The 27036-nt window shown below is 44.1% G+C and overlaps 1 protein-coding gene across 7 annotated transcripts in view; it reads right to left on the bottom strand.

Moving 5' to 3' along the window:
• Positions 1-27036, bottom strand: part of B3GNTL1 (UDP-GlcNAc:betaGal beta-1,3-N-acetylglucosaminyltransferase like 1) — a 131641-nt gene that overhangs the window by 95988 nt on the left and 8617 nt on the right. For all 7 annotated transcript variants that reach the window (XM_024980962.2, XM_059878600.1, XM_024980960.2 and 4 more), the window contains one exon: positions 16280-16344. In XM_024980962.2, coding sequence (XP_024836730.1) covers positions 16280-16344 — 65 coding nt within the window. Of the gene's footprint in view, positions 1-16279; positions 16345-27036 lie in introns of those variants that run through there.

Below are 27036 nucleotides of genomic sequence, written 5' to 3'. Positions count from 1 at the left end.
AAGATTTGTATGGTAAAAATTGCAAAACACTGCTGAAAGAAATTAAAGACCTAAATAAACAAACCAGATATCTCATGTTTATGGACTGGAAGACTCAATTCCTCAGCAAAGCAATTCTCCCCAAATTGACCTATAGACTCAATATAATTGAAATCTAAATCTCAACTTGCTTCTTTTGTAAAAATGACAAGATGACCCTAAAATTCATTTGGAAATATAAAAGATCCAGAATGGAAAAAATGTTGAAAAAGGAAGAAATATTATAGATGGAGGGCTTACAGTTTCTGAGTTTTTAAAAATTGGAATATAACTGCTTTACCACAATTGTGTTGTGTTAGCTTCTGCACATTTTCTAACTTTGAAACTCACTACTGGAAAGCTACAGTGGTGGCCTAAAGATAAACACAGCGATCAGTAAAGCATAACTGAGAATAGAGAGCTACCTTGGCAATTATGGTTGATTCAAGGCAGTTCAACAGGAATAAAACAGTCTTTTCAACTGCTAGGACAAGTGGATCACCACAGGGAAAAGGTAAATAAGACCCTACCCAGACACAAAAATTAACTCAAAATAGACCACAGACCTGAATGTAAGAGATAAAACTAAAAAAATCTTAAGAAAAAAAACTTAGGAACAAATGTTAGTTATTTTGAATTAAGCAAAGAATTCTTAGATATGGCAACAAAAGCACAAATAATGAAAAAGAATTGATAAACTGGGCTTCTTCAAAAGTTAAAAATTTTGTGTTTTAATTTAGGTCCATCCTAAAGGACATCAATCCTGGGTGTTCACTGGAAGGACTGATGTTGAAGCTGAAACTCCAATACTTTGGCCACCTGATGTGAAGGGCTGACTCATTTGAAAAGACCCTGATGCTGGGAAAGATTGAGGGCAGGAAGAGAAGGGGATGACAGAGGATGAGATGGTTGGATGGCATCACCAACTCAACGGACACGAGTTTGGGTGAATTCCGGGAGTTGGTGATGGACAGGGAGGCCTGGCGTGCTGCGGTCCACGGGGTCGCAAAGAGTCGGATACGACTGAGCAACTGAACTGAACTGAACTGAATTTAAGTATAAATTTATCAAGAAAGTAAAAAGACCATAGACTGGGGAAACATTTGCAAATTCTATATCCAGCACTAACCAGTATCACCCTAAAGACATGACCTCCTTCCTGACATTTAAGATCTTTTAGTCTACTGCAGGGAGAAGGCAATGGCACCCCACTCCAGTACTCTTGCCTGGAAAATGCCATGGATGGAGGAGGCTGGTAGGCTTCAGTCCATGGGGTCTTGAAGAGTCGGACACGACTGAGCGTCTTCACTTTCACTTTTCACTTTCTTGCATTGGAGAAGGAAATGGCAACCCACTCCAGTGTTCTTGCCTGGAGAATCCCAGAGTCAGCGGAGCCTGGTGGGCTGCCGTCAGTGGGGTCGTACAGAGTCGGACACGACCGAAGCGACTTAGCAGCAGTAGCAGCAGCAGTCTACTGCAGAGGTGAGTGTTACTGCATTTAGTTGAAGGAGAGATCCTGAATGGAAGTCCTGTGAGTGATGACCACAGAGGGACGATGACCACAGTGGGATGGAGCTCACAGTGCCAGGAGAGCAGTTAAAATGGAGGGAAATAGAAATGACACTTTTCTGAAGCATTTCCACCCAATCCCAGTACACTTTTTCTGTCTCAGGGTATCCTATATTTCTTTGGCTTTTGGAAGAGAATTTATTAAGGCTATATATGAAAAAAAAAACCTATGGTAAACAACATATTATGCTTAACAGTGAAAGATTTCAGCTCTCTGAGATTGTGAAGGGAGACAAGAATGCCTATTATCATGATTTCTATTTAACAATTCACTGGAGACTTGAGTCGAAAAAAAGAAATAAAAGATACAAGGCTTGGGATTTCCCTGGTGGTCCAGTGAGTAAGATTCTGAGCTCCCAATGCAGGGGGCCCAGGTTTGATCCCTGATCAGGGAATTAGACCCCACATGCCACAACTAAGAGTTCGCGTGCTACAACTAAAGATCCTGCGCACCGCAACTAAGACTGGGCACAGCCAAATAAAGAAGTATTTAAAATAAAAGTTACAAGGCTTAGTAGAAAGAGGGAAAGTGACTGCTTACATAAACAACCCAAAATAATCAACAGAGAAATATTAGAATTAAAAATGAATTTAATAAGGTTTCTGGATACAAGATCAATAAATAATTTCTTTATAGGTACAATGATGTCTCTTACAGTAGTATCAAGAAAGGTCAAATAACTCTCATATATTGTTGGTGAGAATGTAAAGTGGTATAGTCACTTTGGAAAACATTATGGTAGTTCCTCAAAATGTTAAACATAGAGTTACCATATGACCCAACAATTCCACTCCAGGAAGAACTGAAAACACCTAGCCACACAAAAACTTGTACAGGAATGTTTATAGCAGCACTATTTATAACAGTCAAAAAGTGGAAACAACCCAAATGTTCATCAACTAGCAAACAGATAAAGTGTATATTCATACAAAGGACTGCTACCCACCAATAAAGAGAAATGTAGTCCTGACACATACTATAACATGACGAACCTTGAAAACATCACGCCAAGTGAAAGACGCCATTCACAGAGACCACATGATGTAGATTCCATTTATATGAAATGTCCAGAACAGGCAAATCCACAGGGACAGAAAGGAGGCTAGTGGCTGCCCACAGATGGGAGCTGGGGGGATGAGGGGTAATTACTAATAGGTACGGGGTTTAATTTTGTGGTGATGGAAAAAGTCTAAAATTAGACTGTGGTGACAGTTGCACAACATTGTGAATATACCAAAAACCGTTGGATTGTACACTTTAAATGGGTGGATTTTATGTGAATTGCATCTCAAGAGAGCTGATAAAAATGTGTTTTTTTAAATCAAATATCAAGGAATTAATTTAACAAAGGACTGTAAGCCCTCTGTATGAAAACTACTCATGGCTATTGAGATAAATTAAAGAAGATCTAAATAAATCAACAAACATATAGTCATTGTTAGGAAGACTAAATATTGTAAAGAAGCTATTCTCACCTAATTGATCTATTGCTTCAATATAATCCAATCAAAATACTCAAAGCAGGTTTTGTGAAAATGAACAAAATTACGCTAACATCTATCCAATGCAAAAAGATTTTTTTAAACTAGTCCCAACTACTACATAGATGAACAAGAGAACATATAGCATGAAATCAGATGTTCTATAAAGCTACACTGTTGTATCAGCAGACAAAAGGACAGACTGACAACCCAACTAGACAGAACACAGAGGCCAGAAACAGGCCACACTCACATTCACGCTGGGCTAAAGTCAGCTCACAGAGCTGCAAGGAAGGATACAAATCGGCCAGGATATCTGTTCATTAGAGGGAGTGCAAACTGACCAGCCTCCATGGGAACCTGGCAGCAACCAGCAAAACACAGCACAGGCACCTGAGGACACCCCAGTCCCATCCCTACACGTGCCTCTGTACGTGTGACAAGAGATAAGCACAAGGGTTTCTTGGCACATGACTCAGACACCCCAGTGTCCAAACAGCAGAATGGATAAACTGGCCACATTCGTATCATGGAATATTACATAGCAATGAAAAGGAGTGACTTCCATTCCACAAAATAATGTGAACTAGTCTCCAAAATGTAATGTTGTGTGAGATAAGGCAGGCACAGAACACATGATGAATCACATAAAGGTCAAATGACTAACTTACGGTGTTAGTATCCCAGCTGTCTTGTGGAGAACAGGAGGGGAATTACTGACAAGGAACAGGGGGCATGTGTGACACCGGCCATGTTCCATTCCTGGGCTGGGCCACTGGCTGCACTGGAGCGTTCACTTCCTCAAAACTCAACAGACTGTGCACTTATGTGCTGTGTTTATACGTTAAACAGAAATAAGCAAAATCAATTTCAAGTGGGGTTTACATCAAAATAGAAAAGGTTAAAAAAAAAAAAAGCATCTGGAACATTAAAGAATAACTTCAGGGCCTTCAGGTAAGAGAAAATAACTCATGAAGAAGACAAAAAGCACTGACCATAAAGGAAAAGATTACTAAATCAAACTCCTTAAAGAATTCTATTCATCAATAGACAGCTTTCAGAGAGTGAAAAGACAAGCCACAGAATGGGAGAAGCCAGACGTGGAAGATTATACATGATTCCACTTATAAAATCTTCCAAAACAGGCAGGGCAATATTTAGCTTTGGGGAGGACGAAGAAGGTAACTGTGAAAGGGCAAGAAAGGTGCTGCTGAGGTGGCTATTTTCTATGCTAGTTCAGAAACATTCACCGTGTGATGATTTACTGAGCTGTACTTTTGTGTTTTATGCTCCTCTCTACGTGTGCTTTTTTCCCCATGATGTAAATGATGAAACAAATAAAAATCTGAACACGACAAGGACTGTCACCAGAACCATTCCTATTTGACATTGCATGGGGGTGTCCCAGCCCAGACAGTGGGCCAAGAACAAAGAAGAAAAACATGTGGACCAGAGAGAAAGAGGCAGAGTCTTTACTCACAGATACCATGGTCACTAAACACTGAGTTCTTAATCGAAAAAACAGAAGGCAAGACAAAACCAACTAAAACAAATAAGGTAATCTATTAATAGTATATTTATAGCAATGAAACTGGGAGATGAACCATTTTTGTTAGCACCAAAACACATAAAATACTTGGGAAGTATTTTGTTAAATTTATGTAAGACCTGTATATCAAAAACTACAAAATATTTCTGAGAGAAACTTAAGAAGGCCCAAATCAATTGACAGATATACCATGTTTATAGATTAGAAGATTCAATATTAAGATTCCCAAACAGAACTATAAATTCAATGCAATTTCAATAACAAATCCAAGCAGACTTGACAAGCTGATTCTAAAATTTTGCGGAAATCCTGAAAGAGCTAAAGAGATTTGAAACAACTTTGAAAAGGAAGAACAAAGTTGGAGGATTTACAATACCTGATTTTTTTTTTTTCCAATAAAATGACACTGCAGCTTTATCACTATAGCTGCTATGGGGTTGAAAGAGATGCATGTACCCCAATATTCATTGCAGCACTTTTTACAATTGCTAGGACATGGAAGCAACCTAGATTCTGCTGTCCTTGGGATTCTCCAGCATGATCACTAAGCGCCCAAATAAATGTTCAACATATTTAGTTATCAGGGAAATGCAAGCCAAAACAATGAGACAGAAACACATGTGCACTACAAGGGCTCAAATTTAAAATATAGACAATTCCAAGTGTTGGAAGAACACGAAACCACTGGAAGTCTCTCAAACTGCTGGTGGGAGAGTGTAAAATGATTCAGTCTCTTTGTAAGACAGTTTTGTAGTCTCTCACAAAGTTAAATATACATGTATTGTATCATTTAGCAATCTATCTCTAGATATTTACCCATGAGAAATGAGCACATATGCTCATGATAAGGCCTGTACACAAGTTTTCATAGCATCTGCACTCATCATAGCCAAATACAGGAAGCCACCTAAACGTCCATCAATGGATGACTATACAGATAAACAATTTGTGGTTTATCCATGCATTAGGATACACTAGTCAGCAATAAAAAGACTGAATTATTGGTATAAGAAACAATATTGATAAATCTCAAAAACATATGCTGAGCCAACAAAGGCCAACCACAAGAGTACGTATTGTATGATTCCATTTACATGAAGTTCTGCTGCTGCTGCTAAGTCACTTCAGTCGTGTCCAACTCTGCTCGACCCCATAGACGGCAGCCCACCAGGCTCCCCCGTCCCTGGGATTGTCCAGGCAAGAACATTGGAGTGGGTTGCCATTTCCTTCTCCAATGCGTGAAAGTGAAGTCGCTTGGTCATGTCCGACTCCTAGCAACCCCATGGACTGCAGCCTACCAGGCTCCTCTGTCCATGGGATTTTCCAGGCAAGAGTACTGGAGTGGGTTGCCATTGCCTTCTCCGACATGAAGTTCTAGAACGGGAGAAAAAACCTAACGTACTGAAAGAACAGATAATATAATTAGATTACTAACCTAAAGAAATCACATTTGTGGTTGCTTCAAGGCATGGGAGAATGACTGCAAAGAGGCATGAGGAAACTTTTTATGGCAACAGAAACATTCTAAACTTGACTAAGTTGGCTTTTATATGTGTGTATACATTTGTCAAACCCATGGAATGTACACTTAAATGAGTGTACTTTATTATATGTAAGTACTATTCCAGTAATACTGATTCTTAAGTGAGTAAAAGTCACTCAGTCATGTCCAACTCTTTGTGACCCCATGGACTATAGAGTCCATGGAATTCTCCAGGCCAGAATATTAGAGTGGGTAGCCTTTCCTTTCTCCAGGAGATGTTCTCAACCCAGGGATCTGAACCTAGGTCTCCCGCATTGCAGGCCAATTCTTTACCCGCTGAGCCACAAGGGAAGCCCTTTTAAAGTATAATGTCTCTCACAAAGTACACTCAGCGTTGGGCTTCCGGGTCAAGATGGTGGAGCAGAAGGATGTGCGCTCATCTCCTGTGATAGCACAGAAGCTGCAACTATCTGATGTACAACCATCGACGGAGGCTGCTGGGACCCACCAAAAAGTACACTCAGTGTTTAGAAAAAAATGACTCTGAGTTCAGTCCATGGCACTTTTGGAAAACATTATAATCCTGGGTTTATTGCGCAAGCTCCACAGCAGGCATGCCAGAAATGCTCAGTGTTGTATGTTACACAATCATCATCCTCTGAACATACTATCTTCACCATCCTAAGTTCCCTTCTAGTCTCCATCGATATGCATACATAATTTTTCAACAGCTATAATTACAGCATAAGAAAAGCACAAAAATAACTTCGAATCAAACATGCAATTTTACTATATACACAAAAATTCAAGTTGTGCGTTTCCCTCTGCTGACAGCGTTCCCAACAGAACCCAAAACCTAAGTGCTGCCAATGCCCCTGCCCCTGCTTCTTGCTCTGTCCTGGGTGGGTGGAGGAAGGAATTCCCTTTAATTGGGAGAAAAGACAAGAATCCCCTCCGACCAGCAGGAGATTGGCAGGAAGGCGGGCAGAGGGAGTCTGGAGGGGGAGGACACGCCTGGCACTGTCCGTGGTCCTGGTCCGCCCAGAGCACACGCATGCAGAGCAGACCGTGCCCTCTCTGGGGTGGAATCCACACCATCTTTCCTTACAACTCTGCCACTTCTCCGCAAGTCCACCCTGGTGGTAGGCTCTGCAGGGCGGGAGCTTGGAATTTAGTGCCCACTGGGCCCAGGACACTACTGCAGGAGGCAGAGAGGCCTCTGCTTTCACAGTGCCCGCAGTTTGGTAAGATAGAGAGGGACAGTGAAACTGGCAGTAAGGGCCAGACACAGCAGTGGACAAGATGACCACTCAGACCTCGGGAGCCCCGTGGATGAAGCGCCTGGGACAACACAGTCCAGCACCGACCTACTTGATAGTAGAAACATGCATGCCATCTGGGCTGGATACAGAAGAACCACTGTGGAGCTCCTTAAAGCCAGGTCTGCTGAGAAGACCTGGAGTCTGAGCCCCTGCAGCAACGGGCCCCCCAAATCTGCATTTCTAACAGGCTCTCTCCCTGGCCAGCAGGTTTTGGAACCAGTGCTGGGGAGCAGCAGCCCAACAAATACCTGGGTCACTTCCCTTCCCCAAGCCTTAAAATGAAAACACTCTGCACAAATAAAAAGTATCTCAAAAGCTCAGTGTCTGAAGCATCTTCTCTTTTAAAACACCAAGTTCAGTGGCACCTGGCAAGAACTATAGCTTTCCAAGCACAACAGGTTATGGTGGCGACAAAACAAGAATATGTAGGGCACTGAGTGGCTGACGCTGAGGAAGTGTCAGTAGCAAGGGTGCCAAGATTTCTCAGGTCTTCCTTCAACTCGTTTATGTCTTTCCTCCGTTCAAGAAAAACCCTTCTGAACAGAAGTGTTAAGAATAAGGACTATCTCTTCTTTCAAAGAACAGAAGTAGAAGACTCTACACACATGGATCTTTACCAATTTGCAGCTGCCATCAAATAAGGGGTCACCCCTTTCTCCCCTCCTTGATACACCAAGGGCCTAATCTACTTCCCAGGGGTGTTGCTTGAGCTTCCTGGGAAACAGCCATCACTAAAGCACACGGCCCTGCTCCTGAGCTAACTAATACCCTTCAGGTCTTGGGTCCAACCAAGTCCATAATTTTTCTCTATGGAAAGAAGAGGCAAGGGGGAGCAGAAAGGAAAGTGAGTGGTGTGTTTAGATGTTTATAATTGAGCTGAACGTCAGTGGTTTTCAAATCAAAGTATAACTTTAAAACATGGCAGAAGTATCTTTGATGTGAAAACCACTGACGTTCAGCTCAATTATAAACATATTCACATGAAAACACACAACCTCCTCTGCACCAGCAGCTATAAGGCAGGGGAGAGGACTCAGGGACAGCGAGATGCCAAGAGACGGGAGCTGGAGGGTCCCCAGCGCCTCATGCTCTGGCTCTTCTCGGCCTGGCTGCCCCTCTCCTGGGGCTTCCCAGCAACGTGTCTTTCGCTTGGGGTTGAGGGGCAGCAACCCTTACCTGTGGAGCTGAAATTCCCAGGCAGCACACTTGGGAAAGCAGCAGCCTCTACCTGTTCCAGACCTGAAAGCACATTTCTCAACTGTTTTCTCAAGCTGTAGCAGATTCTCTCTAGCTGATAATAATATTCTTTTCTGAATGATCCCATACTAAAACTGTCAAGTCAAACAGAAAAATCAGGTGGTCACAGGGAACTATATTCAATATTCTGTGATAAACCATAATGGAAAAGAATATATATATATAAATATACAGTTACTTTGCTGTATAGTAGAAATTAATACGACATTGTAAATCAACTATACTTCAGTAAATTTTTTTAAAAAGTAAGGCGGCATGTGTTGTAGAGACAGGAGAAACAAACTTCCTCACTCTGTTGGCAACATCTGCATTTAATAAGTTACTGGCAAGGATGCCATTCCAAATATAGTGAAAATAACATTATTCAGTAGCCCTGTGGTAACCACCATGCCCTGTGGTCAAAAGCTGTGCTCTCAAGAAACCTCAAAGTAAAGTGCGTGGCCTCGTGTTCCACTCCCAGGAGGTACGTGGCGGGAGGCACTCAGTTCTCTCCCTTCTGTGTCCACATTCCTCCCCCTCCCCACAAGCGCAGGGAAGAACTGGAGGGGAAATAGAAATACAAACCACTAATATCTACACCAGTCAATGTTGCCACTTACCAGAAGTTTGGAAAAAATGTTTAACGGCAAAAGAGGCTGAAATCACTTTTCCAGTCACCTGTAAATCAGTTATTTAAAAGACCCCTCTTCCCCCAACCAGATTCTGTAACCCAGTTCCTTCTCTGATCCTATAAATTAAAAAAGCCAGACTGCGGTGGGCATGGCACAGGGAGGACTCAGCTTGGCCCAGGGCCCCCCTGTCCCACATCTCCTTTTAGACCCAAAGGTGAACGGGGTGGGGGCAGGGTGGCACAGAGCCAAGAACATGAGGACAGTCTCTCCTGGAACAAATGGCCAGCCCAGAGTGCAGCAAAAGGCCACAACGGCACAGGAACTCCCGGGTAGAGTGGCTAGCAGCCCCAGGACCGACCACAAGCTCCAGGAGCCTGCAGAGCCGCAGATGCCCTGGGGAGGGCTGATGTGCCCAGCCACACCAGGAAGGTCTGCAGAGCTGCTGGGAGGATTAGGGAAAAGGGACGCCAAATGATTAAGCTTCTCTTCACCCCTGAGGCTGGGAGAGAGCTGGGTTTTGAATTGGCCAAAAACATAGGACACCTGGAAACAGGTCTCTCCCAGACCCAGCAGAGACTTCCCACCCGTGGACAGAAGGGCTCAGTCCCAGGACAGGAGGCCCCACACCTCCTGGCTCGCCTGCTGCCATGGTCCCTGGACCATGTGGTCCGGCCTCCAACGGAGCAGAGAGCCACAAACAACCATTAATGAACCTGAGAGGACCCAGGACACAAAACAAAGTGGCAGTCCTCTAGAGTTGCTGGAGGAAGATACAAAAAAGAAGAGCTCTCAAAGGTGCCCTAGGATGTGGAGAAATGGAAAGTATACATCTAACTTCTGACAGCAAAGGCGAAGACAAAACGGGTGGTCACAGCTCACAACTGAGTAAATGAACTGGAGGGTCAAACTATAAAATGCAAAGTTATAGAGAAACAGAAATCAAGAGGGCAATGAGCAAATGATAAGACCCAGCATTCAAACACCAGAAGCCAAAGGAAGAAACAAGGCACAAGGAAGGAATTAACAGCCAATACAGAAAATTTCATTTCATCTGGAAAAAACCTTGAGTCTGCATTTTAAAAGAGCTCACCACATTCCAGAAATGATTCCTGACACACAGAGAAAAATTCCCAAATTTCAAGAAGATGGAAAAAAATCTTATAAATCTTCGGTAACAACCGTATTTTAAAAACCAACAAATTCCAACTGATACAGAAAAAGCATGTGACAAAATCCAACACCTGCCCACAAGATAAAAATTCTGAGCAAGTTAGGAATGGAAGACAACACGCAACGTGAAAGGCTGGTGCTTCCTCCCAGTTCAGGACAGGACAGACATTCCAGCTGGAGCAATGAGGCAAGAAGGCAAATAAAAGGGCCTCGAGATCAGAGGAGAAGAAATCAAACTGCCCACCGTCTGCAGATGATGTGACTGTCCATCTAGAAAATCCTCAGAAATCTACTCTAAAAACCTAGAAGCAGTGAGTTCTGCAAGATCAACAGATAAAATAATCACATTTCTAGATGCTAACAATGAACACAGAAATTAGAGATGCTATGTTCATGAACAGGTGCTCCAAAGGAAATGAAATATTTTGGTGCAAATTTAACAAAATATGTACATGATCTGTGTTGTGAAAAACCACAAGATGTTGATGAAAGAAATCAAAGATGATGTAAGCAAATGCAAAACACATGTTTAGGAAAGGACACAGACACCCCCTTCTAAGTAGGAATTTATTCCTGACAGCAGTGCCCAGATCACAAAGTGTGGGTCCTCTGAAGGCTGTAGACAGAGCCCTCAAGCCCTCGTGAGAGACGCCAGGCCTGTTTTGCATGGGTTCCCTCTGGGGTGAGTCCCTGTGTCCCTGAGCTTTGTGCTCTGCCTCTCAGGTTTGGAGGGACTGTGCCTGAGGACGTCACCTTCCCATGAGGGGATGGGCATCAACTTCCCACTCACCAGAAACACTGCTGATGGACACCCTCTGAGACAATTGGGATCTTTGTGTGACTCACTTTCTCTCCAAGATGAACATCCTTGGACACATCGGGGACTGGGAGTGACACTGAGGTTGCCCCGGGTTGCCCTTCCAACCCACTAGAAAGGCACTACTGGCCCCAGGCAGCAGTCTGTAACGGCTACTAAGAGCACGTTCTCTGAAGGGCTGCACTACAGCGATGGGTGCCGAAAATCCATCTGTAAACACACTCAAGACCGCTCTCCATGGAAATGACAGCCAACAGGATGGCTGGGTTCCAAGACAAGTATACAGAAGTAACTAATTCAATCTGATGTAACCATTTATATTGAACACACAAACCCAAACCCCACTAATTCATTTCACAACCATCTATTAATATCTACTATTTGCCAAGTTCCAGGTGCTTCAGAAACATCAGGGAAAAAACAAGCCCTACTCCTCCGGTGTGGAGCTGATATTCTACGAGGGAAGGCAAACAAAGACGATAATGAAGGATGCAGCACTGAAGGTGATAAATGTTGCATGCAGAACTGAAGTGCAGGGGCAAGGACATCCCCGATGCAGGCAGGTCCCACCACATGCGGAGGGGTGAGAGTATCACTGAGAAGCCAGAGGGGACGGTGGGCCACGCCAAGTACTTGAGAAAGAGACAAAGGACAGGGCCTGGGGTGGTGGTGGGTGGGGGGTGTGGGAGCCGGAGGCACAGTAGCTGCTGTCAGGGGAAGCTGGGGAGGCAGCGACTTCAGGGCCTGAAGTTGCCTGAGCTTTGGCCTTCGCTGTCTCCACCTGTCTTTCTGCTGCTGTATGCCCTGCACCTGCTGATGTACCTGGCACATCCAGGTACCGATCTGATGAACGAATGAGCTCTGGTACAGGAGCAGCATGGGAGCTGGCCCCCAGCTATGCTATTGCTCCTAGTGAAATATGTTCTGAATCCAGGCACAGTCACCAGACTGCATCCCAGGAAGCTAACAAGTCCAAATACAGCCTCGATGCCCCAGCAAAGCGGCCTCGTGAACCCAATCTTCCTGCAGAAACGGTCCATTTTGACACAGGCTGTGGTTGTGCTGCGCTGGCATCACTCCTGCACTGAGACAGAACACACTGGTCACGCTCAAGCTGGGTGTTCGCTGGAGACCACAATCATCTTCTCCCGGAAGGCACGTGCTCAGGGGGCCAAGGCCCATTTCCCACACCCCCTGCCCAAGGAAGGCCAGGCCAAAGGGGAGGTCTCTGCAGGAGGCCCTGTGGGCCATCCCACATAGGAGATGCCTTCTTCATTAAGTGACCAGTGGGCTTCATCAGGGTTGGGGCACAAATCACAGGTACCCAAGGAGGCAATGAGAAGAGGCACTGCCCCTTCTGAGATTTCTGGACAGACACTTGGCCCAACACCATCACTCAGTTTAAAGGGTATTCTACAAAAGTGCCTGGGAATCTCTGAAAACATCAAGATGAAGAAAGTCAGGGAGGGCCTGCAGAATGTTCCAGATGAGGAGACGAGAGACTCCCAGGTAAAGGCAACATGGATTCTGGGGCCCTTCGGAGACTGTGAGGGAGGTGGGCACTAGGGTCAGCCACCTGTTGGCAGGACGTCCTTGCTCTGGGTCAGAGGAGATGTCCTTGTTTGCAGGAAATACACACAGACGGGCTCAGGGATGATGAGGAACAGGTCAGCGATGCTGGCCTTGAAAACAGAGTTTTCTGTACTATCCCTACAGCTTTCCTCGCAGTTGGAAAGGGAAGTGGGCAAAAAGATGCAAACACACGTCATGAAGAAAGGAAACCCACAGGGCCAATCAGCGTGGGCTGATGCCAACCACGGCTCGAGATCAGGGCGCACACATCAAAGCACAGTGAGGCTCCAGTCTGCTCCCGCCTGCTGGTCGAGATCTAAGAGCCTGAGGGCACCCAGTGCTGGGGAGGCTCGGGACCCACAGTGACCTGCCAGGAGGGACAACGTCTCCAGCCGCGTGGCAGCAGCACAGCTCCTCTCCTGTAGATAAACTGCTCGTCCCCTGAGGCCTGGGCACTCACTTCTGGGTGTGAACCCCAGAGGAACTCTCATGTGTGTACAACAGGGGGTGCGTGCAAGAACGTCCCCAGCAGCTATGCACAAGGGCAAGAGCGTGGAAACGGCCTGGGTGCCCGTCAGTGGGAGCACGGGTGAATACCCGCAGTGTGCTTGCCCAGTGGAATGTTGTACAGCAGACGAATGAATGAGCTGCAGACAATAGAGAAACAGAACGGAACAGAGAGTCTGGAAATAAACCTACACTGACACGGCCAATTGATTCTCAACAAAGCACCGGGGCAATACAACCGCGAAAACAAAGTCTCTTCAGCACTGGTGCCGCTTAATATCCATATGAAAAAATTAACCCCTGCTTCCTACCACAGGAGACAAAGAAATGAACACAAGGTGGATGATGGCTCTAAATATGAAAGAAAACAAGAGAATAACTTCTTTGGGGTAAGCAGAGAATTCTCAGGAAAAAAAAATTAACTATAAAAAAAGAAAAATCAATGATTTGAACTCCATCAAGATTTAAAACTTCTACTTACCAAAAGACACCATTAAAATATGAAAAGGCAAGTCACATGGGGAGAAAATACTCAGGAAGCAGGTATCTGACAAAGGACCTGTATCCAGAATACACACCAAACACTGACAACCAATAAGACAATCCAATTTTTTTTAAAAATGGGCAAAGATTTCGATATCTCACCAAAAAGGATTTATGAATGGCCCGTAAAGCGATGAGGCGGTGCTCAACATCACTAGCCATCAGGGAATGTAAATGAAAACAAATGAGATGCACTTCGATTCTGCTAGAGGGGTTGAAGCCGAGGCTGACTCATCAGTGCTGGGAGAACGTGGCACAGACAGATGGGCCACACTGCCCCGGCAGGTCCCTTTACCTGTGGTTCTTCAACCCCGCAGCTTTTATCTTCCCAAGAGAAACGGAACACACACCCACAGGAACACTTTCATCGTGATGTTGATGGCACTTTTATTAAAATAACCCAAACTAGTAACTGCTTGAATGTTGACCAGTGGTAGCACCATCAGCATGGCACCTTCACACCTCTGAGTAAAACAGAGAACAGCCCGCCAGCACTCGCAGTCACAGGTGCCCGAGACGTGGTGTGGATGCTAAATGCAGGCACTCACACCACGTGGCCTGTCTGGGAGCAGCTCTGGTTGACGGAATCGTCGTCTGCTCCGATTCGGCTGTGAGTGACAGGGGTGTGTACGGGTGTCAGAACCCTCACGTGGCTCATTTTGTACACCATTTTCACATTTTGATGCAAAATGAAAATCTTGCATTTCACTGTATGTAAATTCTCCCTCAATTAAAAAACAAAAACAAAACAGAATGAACTACAATGACGTGCAACAATATGCATGGACCTTAACAATATAACCTTACAAAGTTCCAAAATATTTTATACAGCCTGGTGCCCTTTTTATAAAGTTAAATACAACTAAAATTTTTTACTTGGCTTTTTTTTTTTTTTCAGATTTGCTTAGACACCAAAAAGTTCAGCAGCGGGTGGGGACAGGGCGTTGTGTGCTGGTCGCCAGGAGTGGAAGGCAGTGTAAACAAGGTTGGAGCAGGAGTTAGCGCTAGTCTTGGACGGCAGGATTATGGGTGCTGAGCGTTAGCAAAAGAGACATGGGCGCAGAAACAAACGAGGAGATGGATGCACAGCCCAGCAACCAGGATGCGTCCTGAACCCAGGGTCAGGGTTCATCCAGTTCTGTGCCCCTATGACCTGGGGACCTACGTTCACAAAGAGGGAAAGGAATTACCATGGACACTGGAAAATAAGCTAAGATTTCTGCTCAGAACCTACGGGACACCACACAGCTGTCACGAGAAGAAAACAACTGTCTTACGTTGCACTTCAGAGAAGTGAAGGGTTGCAAGTATGGAGCCCAGGTTCCAATTTCAGGTGTCAGAGGTGGAGCACCAGGATGAATCCAGATGTAAAACCACAAAGATCAAAACTCAAAGAAACGAAACAAACAGAGATAGAGGAAAAGGAGCCCCAGGGGCAGAGGTCAGACAAAAGGAGTGCAGCCCACCCTGCACCCCCAGGCCTGGAGGGGCCCAAGGAAGACTGCCTACAGATAAATGTTCTCAGAGTGCCACTAAAGAGAAAATCTACACATGAGTATACACAACACATACAATCATGGGTTCTTTTTTCACTCACAATCATCATTTGTCATGTTATTAAAAATTCTTTATGAACATTACAGTAATTTTCTCATACAGATTGACCACAGTTCACTTCACCATTACTCTCCTGTCCAGTATTAACTTGTTTCCATTAACTAATTTTCCATTATAATTAATAACACTAGAGCTTCTTTGTACATATATCTTTTTCAGAACTTCAAGGATACCTAGAGTGAAATTCAGGGTCCAGAGCATAAGCCTTTTTAAAGTTCTTAATACAAAATGCAAAATTATGCTGTCAACGCTACCAGTTCACACGGCATTTCCAAACACTACATGTTTAAATTTCATTTTTAAACATAGCACCAAACTAATTCAATTTGTGTTTGATCACAAATGATGTAACATCTTTAAAAATCATTGCTTGCATATCTGCCTCTGAAAGTCTCTACTCCTGTCCTTTTCTGTTTATCTACTACTCTTTACTCTGTGTTTTCTCACCAACTTGCATGAATTAGTTCTATTAAAGGCTATTAATCTTCTAAGTATTGTTATCTGTCAACATCTCCTTAGTTTATCTTCACTTTGTTTATATGTTTCTCTGTTGTGCAATTTTCTGCTTTTATGTAACCCCATTTATCAAAAATCAATCCCCTCAACAGGTGCCACAGCAGTTACACTGAAACAACTTGCCAACGTTAGAGACTGATTGCAACATATTAGAACAATGATTTTAAAGAACTACACTAAAGTGTAATATCTCTTAATTACTGAACCAACATATAGTCAGACATTTTAAATAAAACAGTTACTTACCGCATCCAAGAAGCAAAGGTAAGACCCTGAGCTCTGTGCTACTGCTTGATTTTTAGAATATCCGACTGTTTAAAAGAGAAAAGGAAAAGCTCTTTTAGAACTCAGTTTTAGTGGATTCTCTTGCATAAAACTTACTGCGATGTACACAGTAGGAAAGCTAGGAACACTCCTCACTGCCAAGTAAAAACTCAGACCAATTTAGGTGAAACTGACGCAGTAAATATAATGACGACAGACAACAGTCCACCCAGTACTGGTGTTAAGGCAGAACGTGCTCACAGAAGGAAAATAAAGCCGGCAAACATCTATCCAGCCCAGCACTAAGGTAACCCTGGGGAGTATTTTTAAAACACAAAATTACAATGTCCCTGAATGGAAGGACTTGAATAGAACTGGCAGAAACACTTTCTCTAAAGCCTCTGCTGATAAAAGTCACGATACAGTTACCTGACAGATGGGGCCACAAACACAAGAGAGATCGGCTGGTAGAAGCAGCTCATTGGACTAGACGCTTCATGGGCACAGATTGCACTGAACACCTGTTCCGGGGATGAGTTACAGGCCCTGTCAGTGTCCACTCTTCCTACACGTCCTGGGACCCCCCAGCTCCCCCAGGAGGTGCAGACCCAACTTCACCAAGACGTGACTGGCACAAGAACCCCTCACGGAATAGAAACTAGACCACGTGTATGAACATCCTGGCCGCACACAGAGCCGGCGCCACTTGCACTGCTGAGCACCAGGACAGCACGTGGAGCACAAAGGCTGCAGATTCACCTGTGCCTGGAAATCAAGGAAGCGGTGCCCGGGGATGGGGGTGCTTCCAGGGCCGGTGAGGTCAGCTCTGCCTCAGGGAGCTGGCTGCAGGGTGTGTTCAGTTTGTAGAAAAATAACTGAGCTGTACTTTGATGATAGGTGTACTTTCCTACATGGATATTACATTTTAATAAATGGTTTAAAATCCTCATCTTCAAAGAGATTACAACTGAGGTGGAAAGAGAGGTAACCGAAAACCTATGTAAGGTGCCAAATGAATTAGGGAGGCTTATGGAGAGGAGATGAGACCATGGCAGAGGGGGTCAGAGAGGCAACATGAGTTTAAATTCAGAGAATGAGGTTCCGAGTGATGGACTGGGCAGTGAGCCACATGGGGAGCACAGACAGCACTCGCAGGGAGGGCAGCTAGGAAAGGCTTCAGAACAGGAACAGAGCGCAGAAATCAATACACAGCAGGCCCGGTCTGCAAGCCGAGGGCAGGGCAGGTTAGAGGAGGCACTGAGTCCCAAAGAAGGAGCCAAGGGGCCTTTGAGGGGCACAATTCCCACCTCCCTAGAAAAGAGGTTCCGGTACCCTAATTGCATTACAGAGACACTTAGATTTGGTGCCACCCTGGAAAGTCACACAAAGCACAACAGGTGTGTGCAGAATTGAAACAATAAATCCCTTTGACTCAAAGCTGAGATGACCTGAAGCCTGTGGCCATCCCAGGGGACACCAGCAAAGGTCTGCCCCAGGCCTCACCCCAGGTGCTCCCCAGTTTTCTGCAGTAAGGGGAGCAGGAGGAGAAAGCAGGTCCCTCCCGTTACTCGGCCGCGCTCTGGAGCAAATCGCACTGCAGCCACAAGGGTGGACCGCGGCCCTCGCGCAGGGCGTCAAAGGGTATGACCCAGAGCAGTGTCTGGCTATTATCACGTGAGGTAGCACCTTAATTTCCAGTGTTAATCCTAAAGCTTGGCCAACCCAAACCAGTTAGTGGGACTGTCACAGATTTCAAAGAACCACAGGTATAACAAGCAAGCAAAGGAAAAGCACAGAAGGGGAGGCAGGGGCCTGCCTCCTGACCCCTGGGGACGGATTAGTAGCTAGAGCTGAATCTCCATCGTCACTGCAAAGCAAGGCAGGCCCAGAGAGAGAGCACATGGAATCAAAACGAAAAAAAACGGGAAGAGACTTTTCATAATCACTTGGAAATCAGCAAGAAAGTGGTTTTATTGGCATTGGGTTTTAGAAGGGGAAAAACTGACCCCAAGAATCTGGGTAATGAAGGAAAACACATCTACCAAGGAAGCTGCAAGTTTCTCACGATGAGTCTCGTGTTTGGCAAAGATAAGGAATTTGCTTTAATATTATTGCCTTGAAAAGTCAAATGTTTGTGCCAGGGCCTGATGTTTGGGGAGGCCTGTCCCTTTGTGAGGGGAGTCGGTTGTCATGGTCACAGCAGGAAAAACTCCCGCCTCGGTGAGATATTAACATTCCTTACTCTTGGAGAGAAGAGGGTGGGATTGTGTTTTACTTCAATTTTAGCAAGTGATCACATTATTAAGAAATGTTTTGCTCTATTATGATATGAAATAATAGTAAATGAATCTTAACCCAATTTAAATACCCAACACTTCTCAAAATAGATACTTTGGATCTACAGTATCCAATAGTCGATATAACATTGCCTATTTAAGAAAATATTATTATAGGAAAATGTGTCCTTTCAGACATAATCAAATTAACTCCATTTTATTAATGTGTAACACAGGATTCCCATGAATTCGCCTTATCCAACCTTAAAGAGACAGCAGAATCATTTCTTCACAATATTACAATTTACTTTTTTGTTATTGATAGAATATATACAAAGGTGATGTGGCTCAAGTTATATCTACTCTATAAAAAGCATATTATGAAAGATAAAACTTGCTTTTTAAAAAAAAACAAAACTTGCTTTTAAAGTAGAGATTATACAACCAATCACAGGGGTCATCAAAATGCCCTTAATTTACTCTCATTCCACTATGGAAGATGCAAAACATCCTGATTTTAAAAAATCTTCAAAGGTTGTTCATAGTTGTTGCTGTTCAATCACTCAGTCGTGTCTGACTCTGCCATCCCATGGACTGCAGCACACCAGGCTTCCCTGTCCTTCACCATCTCCCAGAGCTTGCTCAAACTCACATCCGTTGAATCGGTGATGCCATCCAACCATCTCATTCTCTGTCATCCCCTTCTCCTCCTCCCTTCTATCCTTCCCAGCAGCAGGGTCTTTTCCAGTGAGTCAGCTCTATACATCAGGTGGCCAAAGCACTGGAGCTTCAGCTTCAGAATCAATGAAGATTCAGGACTGATTTCCTTTAGGATTGACTGGCTGGATCTCCTTGTAGTCCAAGAGACTCTCAAGAGTCTTCTCCAACACCGCAGTTCAAAAGTATCAATTCTTCGGCAGGTTTCAGAAGGAAGTTGAAACAGATGTTCCACAATAACTGATTTATAAACAATTTCTAACAGACTAAAGATAATGAAAACAAGAAATATTTGGGGGGATATATTAAAAATGTGCACGAGATGATGAAGAGGAGGAGGAGGAAGAAGACAATAACCGAACAGCTGCTAGACTCCTTGAGGGCCCACCACATGTGGCCTCTTCTGGATCCCTGCTCCCATCAGCTTGTCCTGTGCCTGCCAACACCCACATGGGCACTACTGATATGGCTGGTTCACAAAGAAGGAAGTCAAGGCATAGGTTGGGTGCAGTGGACCCAACCGTGGCGCCCTCACCCACCAAAAGGCACCTCTGCATGCGGTCACTGTGCAATGTCAAACAACACAGTCTTTCCATAGGAACCTTCTAAAAGGAGGAAAAAAAAAAAAGAGAGAGCTTTCTTCTTTTAAAGGACCAAGATTTTAAAATTATTTCTGATTTTTAATTTTTTTCTAAAATATTTTCTACAGTTTTCTGCTTTCCTAGGTAGAGGGCACTGGCTGCTATTTGTGAGGAACACAAGGCAGGGCAGGGGAGCATATTTTGGGAGAGAAGTTTGTTTCATTCGCAAAAGTCCAACTGTTTCTTAACTCACCTTCACCAACATTCACCCTTTACTTGTGAAGGGTGAATTCACCCAAGAAACAAAAATAAAAATACTGGCTGGAAGCTACAAAAGGCAAAGCAAAGGGCACTGGTCCTGGTTGCCCTCGGTGGGAGGATAAGCGCACTTCACAGAACAGTGCACCATATTCCTTAAGAGCTAGTGTTCAGGGATGTTTAAACCCGTTAGAGGGCAGGCCTCACAGAGCTCAACTCGGGGGTCGGGGATGAACTCCAGGTAAATCAGCAAGTCCCCCAGGGGTAGCAACACAGTCCTCCCGGAACTCAGGTGAGAACCACGTGAACTTGCAAGGGGCACAAGCAAGAATCATCAAGTGAAAGTGACATAGTCCCCTGACCACCCAGCGCTGGAAGAAAGGACCAGAGAGAAAGCAGGAAGATGAGAAGGGGGCTTACAGGACAAGAGGTGTAGAGAGAGCAGGACTATCTCTCCCACTCACACCTTTCCCCTGAGAGCTATCCTGAATGCTCCAGTCCTGACCCAAACCCTACTGACCCCCTCACCAGGAAAGGATCTGAGCAGCGGCGAGCCTGTGTGTTGGCAAGTCACCCACTGGGTCCGAATGGGATCTCAAAGCGAACACCCCCTTGGATCTCATCTGAGGACTATTCCAGGAGGACCCCAAACCTTCAGCTGTGTCAGGACCTAACAAGACTCCCTCAGGACCAAGCCCACCATAGAGTGAAGCTGCACATTCCTGAGGGTTTTAAAGGAGTGGATGCACCTCAGTCAGAGAAGGCAATAGCACCCCACTCCAGTACTCTTGCCTGGAAACTCCCATGGATGGAGGAGCCTGGTAGGCTGCAGTCCATGGGGTCGAGAAGAGTCGGACACGACTGAGCGACTTCACCTTCACTTTTTCACTTTCCTGCATTGGAGAAGGAAATGGCAACCCACTCCAGTGTTCTTGCCTGGAGAATCCCAGGGACGGGGGAGCCTGGTGGGCTGCTGTCTATGAGGTCACATAGAGTCGGACACGACTGAAGCGACTTAGCTTAGCACCTCAGTATCTCTTGGGAAGATTCTTTACAAATCCCCTGCTATGTCTGTACCCCAGACAAATTACACAAGAAAATCTTAGGGTAGGACTTGGGCATCAGGTTTCCTAAAGCCCGCTAGACTATTCTAACATGCAGCCAAAATTAAAGAAAGACACGACTCCTAAAACTTATAGGAACCTGTCTGCCAGCCAGTCTTATCATCTGTCCTGCCTCCACCTCCAGTTCTAGCAGTCTGTGCAGGCATATAAACTTATTCTCAAGTTTTACATGAAAATTGTAAAGTCAAACTACTGGAAGCACAATAGATTACAATTAAGGCTAAGAATGCAAAGCTAATCATTCTGTATAGAAAAGAGGGTAAATGAAGAAACTACCCCATCTTGACCCAGCTTCATGAAATTTCAAAACTCAAAACATAAAGAGAAAAACCTTACACACTTTCAGAAAAGATATCTTTAAAATAATAAGAATCAGACTGACATAAGATTTCTTACTAGAATCAGCGGACACCAGAAGATAATGAGGCAATTACTCCAAAATTCTAAGGAAAAATACTTTCCACCTAGAATTTTATACACAGCTAAACTGTCAAATAACCACAGTACAAAATAAAGACATTTTCAGACATGTAAATACCCTGAATATTTTACCATCCACATACCAGATATGGAAAAACTACTTGAAGAAATATTCCAGAGAAATGAAAAAGGAACATATTAAAAAGAAAACTAAATAAAAAGCGAAGGGAAAAAAACAAACGGTGGCACGTGCATATAAATAGAAGGGAATAAAGCAGAAGGTTTTTTAAAGGCTCCATAGATCTTGGCACCTGGGAATCCCCTCAGTGTGCAGCACGGGGTTAGCAGCAGATTCATTTCAGTTCCTCTTCCAAGTCTAATCCGCTAGGTGGTCTGCAGTGAAGAACAGTCACTTATTTTAAAAACCACTACTGCTGTTTTCACAAGGTTTAAGCTGTTGGAATCAACTTATTAATCAAGTATATAAAATAACAAGAGTTATAGAACAGAATGTGAAGATTATAAACACTGACAATATAAATATAACAAACTAAAACTCTGAGGGAGGAAAAAAGAGAAAGGGAAGTGTGAAGTCCCTTCAGTGGGTTAAATGTTTCCTCTTTCATAGCAAGTATCAACTGATTCTGTGAGTTAAATAAATCCAGTAGGAACTAAAACACACTGGCTGCTCCCTGGGCGTGGGGCTTTTACATTTCATTGCAGACTTACCTATAGTCTACTTTTTTTTTAACCACATTTTCTTTATTTTAAAAATATCTGCAATTAGTCAAAGCAGACATTTATTCATGAAAATAAGTAAATGGTTTTCCTGCCATCTAAATGCAGGCTGGAAGCTAGTTTATTGGGGAGGTTGAAACAAAGGGGGGCTGAAATGTTCTAGGCAGTCATTGCTCTTACGAAGCTACATTATCAAGCCCCAGATGGAGCCAGACATGTAACTCACACAAGAAAACTACAAACCAATGTTCTCTATGTACACAGATGTAAAAATCCTTAAGAAAGCTGATCAATTTCATTGCATAAAAACACTATACTGTCACTGCTGATTACTTTTGGCACTGTAAGAGTGATTCATTATTAAGAAAAATATTAATGTAATTTACCATAATAAAAACGTTAGGAGGAAAGAAAAAAACAATCACCTTAACAGATATCTAAAAGACATTTAACTAAATTCTATACTCACACCTCATTTTCTGAAGGCTTACAAAATTAGAGATCTCAAGGTACCTGATAAAAGTATCTATCAGAAAGCAATAGTAAATATCATGCTTGTAGCACAGAAACACTACAAACATTTCCACTAAGCCAGCACAATAAAAGGACTAGTTAATGTGATCCCACATTGTTCTTCTAGACTTCCTACCCCAATACTACTTATGAAAATAAAGAATAAATCAGAAATAAAGAAACAAAATTAAAATATTTATTCAGGATTAGATTGCCTAACTAGAAAATCCAAGATAATGTGATAAACTGTTGGCATTGGATATGACAGGGAACCAAAGAAACTGGGAGTCTTCCCTCTCTACCCAAGTCAACACCTGGATCAAGAGATCACAAGGCTCTGAACACCCAACTAAAAAACTGTAGGAGCCTCAAGAGGAGACAGAAAGAGGTCGGACGCCAGTGTGGAAGGAAACCCAGCACCACAATTTGGGGCCTTGCTTGGCAAGAACTTCTGCAGTGTGGTCTTTCCTCCACCCACTGCTGTTTGGTGAGCTGACTGCCCACCCGTCCCTCCATCTCTGCGAAGCACAAGAACTGCAGGTTCAGGAGGCAGCACAGGATGGGAGAAGCTGCTCCCACAAATACACAAGACCAGCCACCTAAGGCCTCCCCTTCTCTTCTCCCCGTCCACTCTGAAAAGGAACAGAGTAAGATAGAAGGACGAACAGAAGGGAAGAAAAGGGAGGAAGGCAAAAGCAGTACAGGCAGGTTACCTAAGAGACAGGCTCACCTGAATGGGGAAGGGCTCTGGGGGCAGACGTGAAGTCGCTCAGTCGAGTCCGACTCTTTGCGACCCCATGGACTACAGCCTACCACGCTCCTCCATCCATGGGATTTTCCAGGCAAGAGTACTGGAGTGGGCTGCCATTTCCTTCTCATGGACTAAAGGAAGGATAATAAAGCTTGTGATGAAATTTCATCATCACAGGATTCACCAGCCAACACTCAAATGCACCAGATAAAGACATACGAAAGGTGTAAGAATTCATTGCCAACAGACCATCACTGCAAGAAATGTTTTGAAAAGTCCTTCAGGCAGAAGGAAAAGCAGATGGGCATCTGGTTCAATTCAAAGAAATGAAGAGCACTGAAAACCATAATTAATGAGTAAATGAGTAATTTTCTTTCTTATTATTTCAATCCCTTAAAAAAATGATTGACTGTTTAAACTAAGTTAATACCAGCATTTGTGGGGTCTACAGCACATATAAAAGTAGAATGCATGACAACAGCCTCAAAAAAGGTAGGAAGGGAGAAATGGACGTGCACTGTCCAGTTCTCACACTATACATGAAGTTCTACACACATTTGAGGGATTGAACTTGCTAAGTTGTATATACTATAAACTCAAATCAACCATTAAAACAGCAAAAAAGGGAACTGTAACTAATAAGCCAACAAAGAAGATGAAGAAGAACCATAAGGAATTTTTATTGGAGCTGGTATGATAGTAAGCAGAGCTCCACAGCTGCTTGCCAGCAAAACTGGTGAAACTTATTTTTAAAAACCCAACCATTTACAGTCTCTGGAAATGGCCCTAAGGGCACCAAGCAAATGAAAAAAAAAATTATTCAAGAAAATCTACTAAAACTCAATAATAGTAATATCAAAAACTTCAGATATGCAGACGACACTACCCTTACGGCAGAAAGGGAACAGGAACTAAACAGCCTGTTGATAAAGGTAAAAGAGGAGAGTGAAAAAGCTGGCTTAAAACTCAACATTCAAAAAACGAAGATGGTGGCATCCAGTCCCACCACTTCATGGCAAATAGATGGGGAAACAGTGACAGGCTTTATTTTCTGGGGCTCCAAAACCTCTGTGGATGTTGACTTCAACCATGAAACTAAAAGACGCTTGCTCTTTGGAAGAAAAGCTATGACCAACCTAGACAGCATGTTAAAAAGCAGAGACATAACTTTGCCAACAAAAGTCCATCTAGTCAAAACTATGGTTTTTCCAGTAGTCATGCATGGATGTGAGAGTTGGACTATAAAGAAAGCTGAGTGCCAAAGAATTGATGTTTTTGAACTGTGGTGCTAGAGAAGACTCTTGAGAGTCTCTAGGACTGCAAGGAGATCAAAACAGTCAGTCCTAAAGGAAATCAACCCTGAATATTCACTGGAAGTACTGATGCTGAAGCTGAAGCTCCAATACTGTGGCCACATGATGCAAAGTGCCGACTTACTGGAAAGGAGCCTGAATCCTGGGAAAGATCGAAGGCAGGAAAAGAGGGCGTTAGAGGATGAGATGACTGGATGCCATCACTGAAGACAATGGGCATGGGTCTGAACAAACTCCAAAAGATGGTGAAGGACAGAGAAGTCTGGCTGCAGTCCACGCTACAGTCCATCGGGTCTCAAAGAATTGGACACAACTGAGCGACTGAACAACAACAACAAGATATTTGAGCTGAGATCTGCTCCTTCCCTCCCCCTAAGGCGGAAAGCCACCCTAGACAGATATAGCCAAAAATACAAGCTTCCCCCTTCTGCTTGGCCTGTCAAAAGCTGTTTTCCTGGAAGAGATCGGGCATCGACATTTCTCGTCTTGACCCCAGGTACCTGCTGCTGAGGGTGAGGCCCAGGCAAGAGCAGTCGAAAAGTGGGACCCCCTTTTCCCACCAGCCCCCATGCTGCACTGTATGCTCTGTCTACCTTGGGTGTGGTATCACCAAGAAAACTGGGGACCCAAATGCCCTTGCCCTGGCTTGTGGGGTAGGGGGTTCATATGAAGAGAGATAAAGGGTTGCTGCCCTTCCCCTACTTCACTTGCATTAGGGTGCGAAGTTTAAGCCCTAGGGTACACTCAAAACAGAAGTAAAGGCAGCTAGAAGAGGAAATCACAGCTTTTCTTCCAAAGAGCGACGGATAGATTCATCAACAATACAGGTTAAGCTGTGGGACGACTAGTTTGTCAAACATAAACTGGTAAGAGACAGCTGGGAAGAGCCCTCCCGGTGTCAGAACAAACTTTATTTTAAACACTGACCTCAAGAACTATTCCTTTGAAGGAGCTTGAATTCACTTGAATTATTCTTATGCCCCTAGGTATCGCTGAAAACAGTAAAGCAGTCAGCAATCAGTGGAGCTTGACAGCTGGGTGTGGTCAGGGAAAGAGAGGCCAGCCCACACCGCTGCCCCCTCAGGATGACTATGGGCACGCCCGGCATGGCACTCCTGAGACAGAGCATTACAGGTTTCACACTGCAGCCACAGGGGAGCGGACTTTACTAAAACTATCCCAGCAGTCACTTTACAAGCAAACAAGTCAATAAGAGTAACAACCCTAGATGGAGGGGAAACCAGAACCTGGGACATGTTATCTACTATGTCCAGTTTCTAACAAAATTAGGAGACAAGTGAAGAAACAGGAAAGCAAGACCCAGACACCAAAGAAAAAGAGGGCACAGGAACTTCCAGTGAGAGCATCATGTGTTTGATTTAATGAAGACCTCAAAGCAACCATTATACACATGCTCAAAGACCTAACGCGCTGTACTTGGTAGCTTCAGTCGTGTCCGACTCTTTGTGACCCCATGGACTGTAGGCCACCAGGCTCCTCTGTCTATGAGGATTCTCCAGGCAAGAATACTGGAGTGGGGTGCCATGCCCTCCTCCAGGGGATCTTCCCCACCCAGGGATCAAACCCAGGTCTCCCGCATCACAGATGGACTCTTTACTGTCTGAGCCACCAGGAAAGCCCAAGAATACTAGAGTGGGTATCCTATCCCTTCTCCAGGAGATCTTCTCAACCCAGGAATCAAACCAAGGTCTCCTGCACTGCAGGTGGATTCTTTACCAGCTGAGCTGCCAGAGAAGCCCAAAATAAAAATACAGCACACCAAAACTTATAGGAGGCTGCAAAATCAGTGCTCAGAGGGAAATTTATAGCTATAAGTGTCTACATAAGAGATCTCAAATCAACAACCTAACTTTACACCTTACAGAACTAGAAAAAGAAGAACAAACTAAACAAACAGCTAGCAGAAGGAAAGAAATAATAAAAGGTTCAGAGCAGAGACAAAACGAAATAGAGACTTAAAAAAAAAAAAAGTGAGACTCAATGAAACCAAAAGTTGGTTCTTTGAAAAGATCAACAACATTGACAAA

This window comes from Bos taurus, chromosome 19, assembly GCF_002263795.3.
Source record: "Bos taurus isolate L1 Dominette 01449 registration number 42190680 breed Hereford chromosome 19, ARS-UCD2.0, whole genome shotgun sequence".
NCBI lineage: Eukaryota > Metazoa > Chordata > Mammalia > Artiodactyla > Bovidae > Bos > Bos taurus.
The sequence above is the reverse complement of the archived record's forward strand: the minus strand, read 5'-3'. Positions and strand labels throughout refer to the sequence as shown.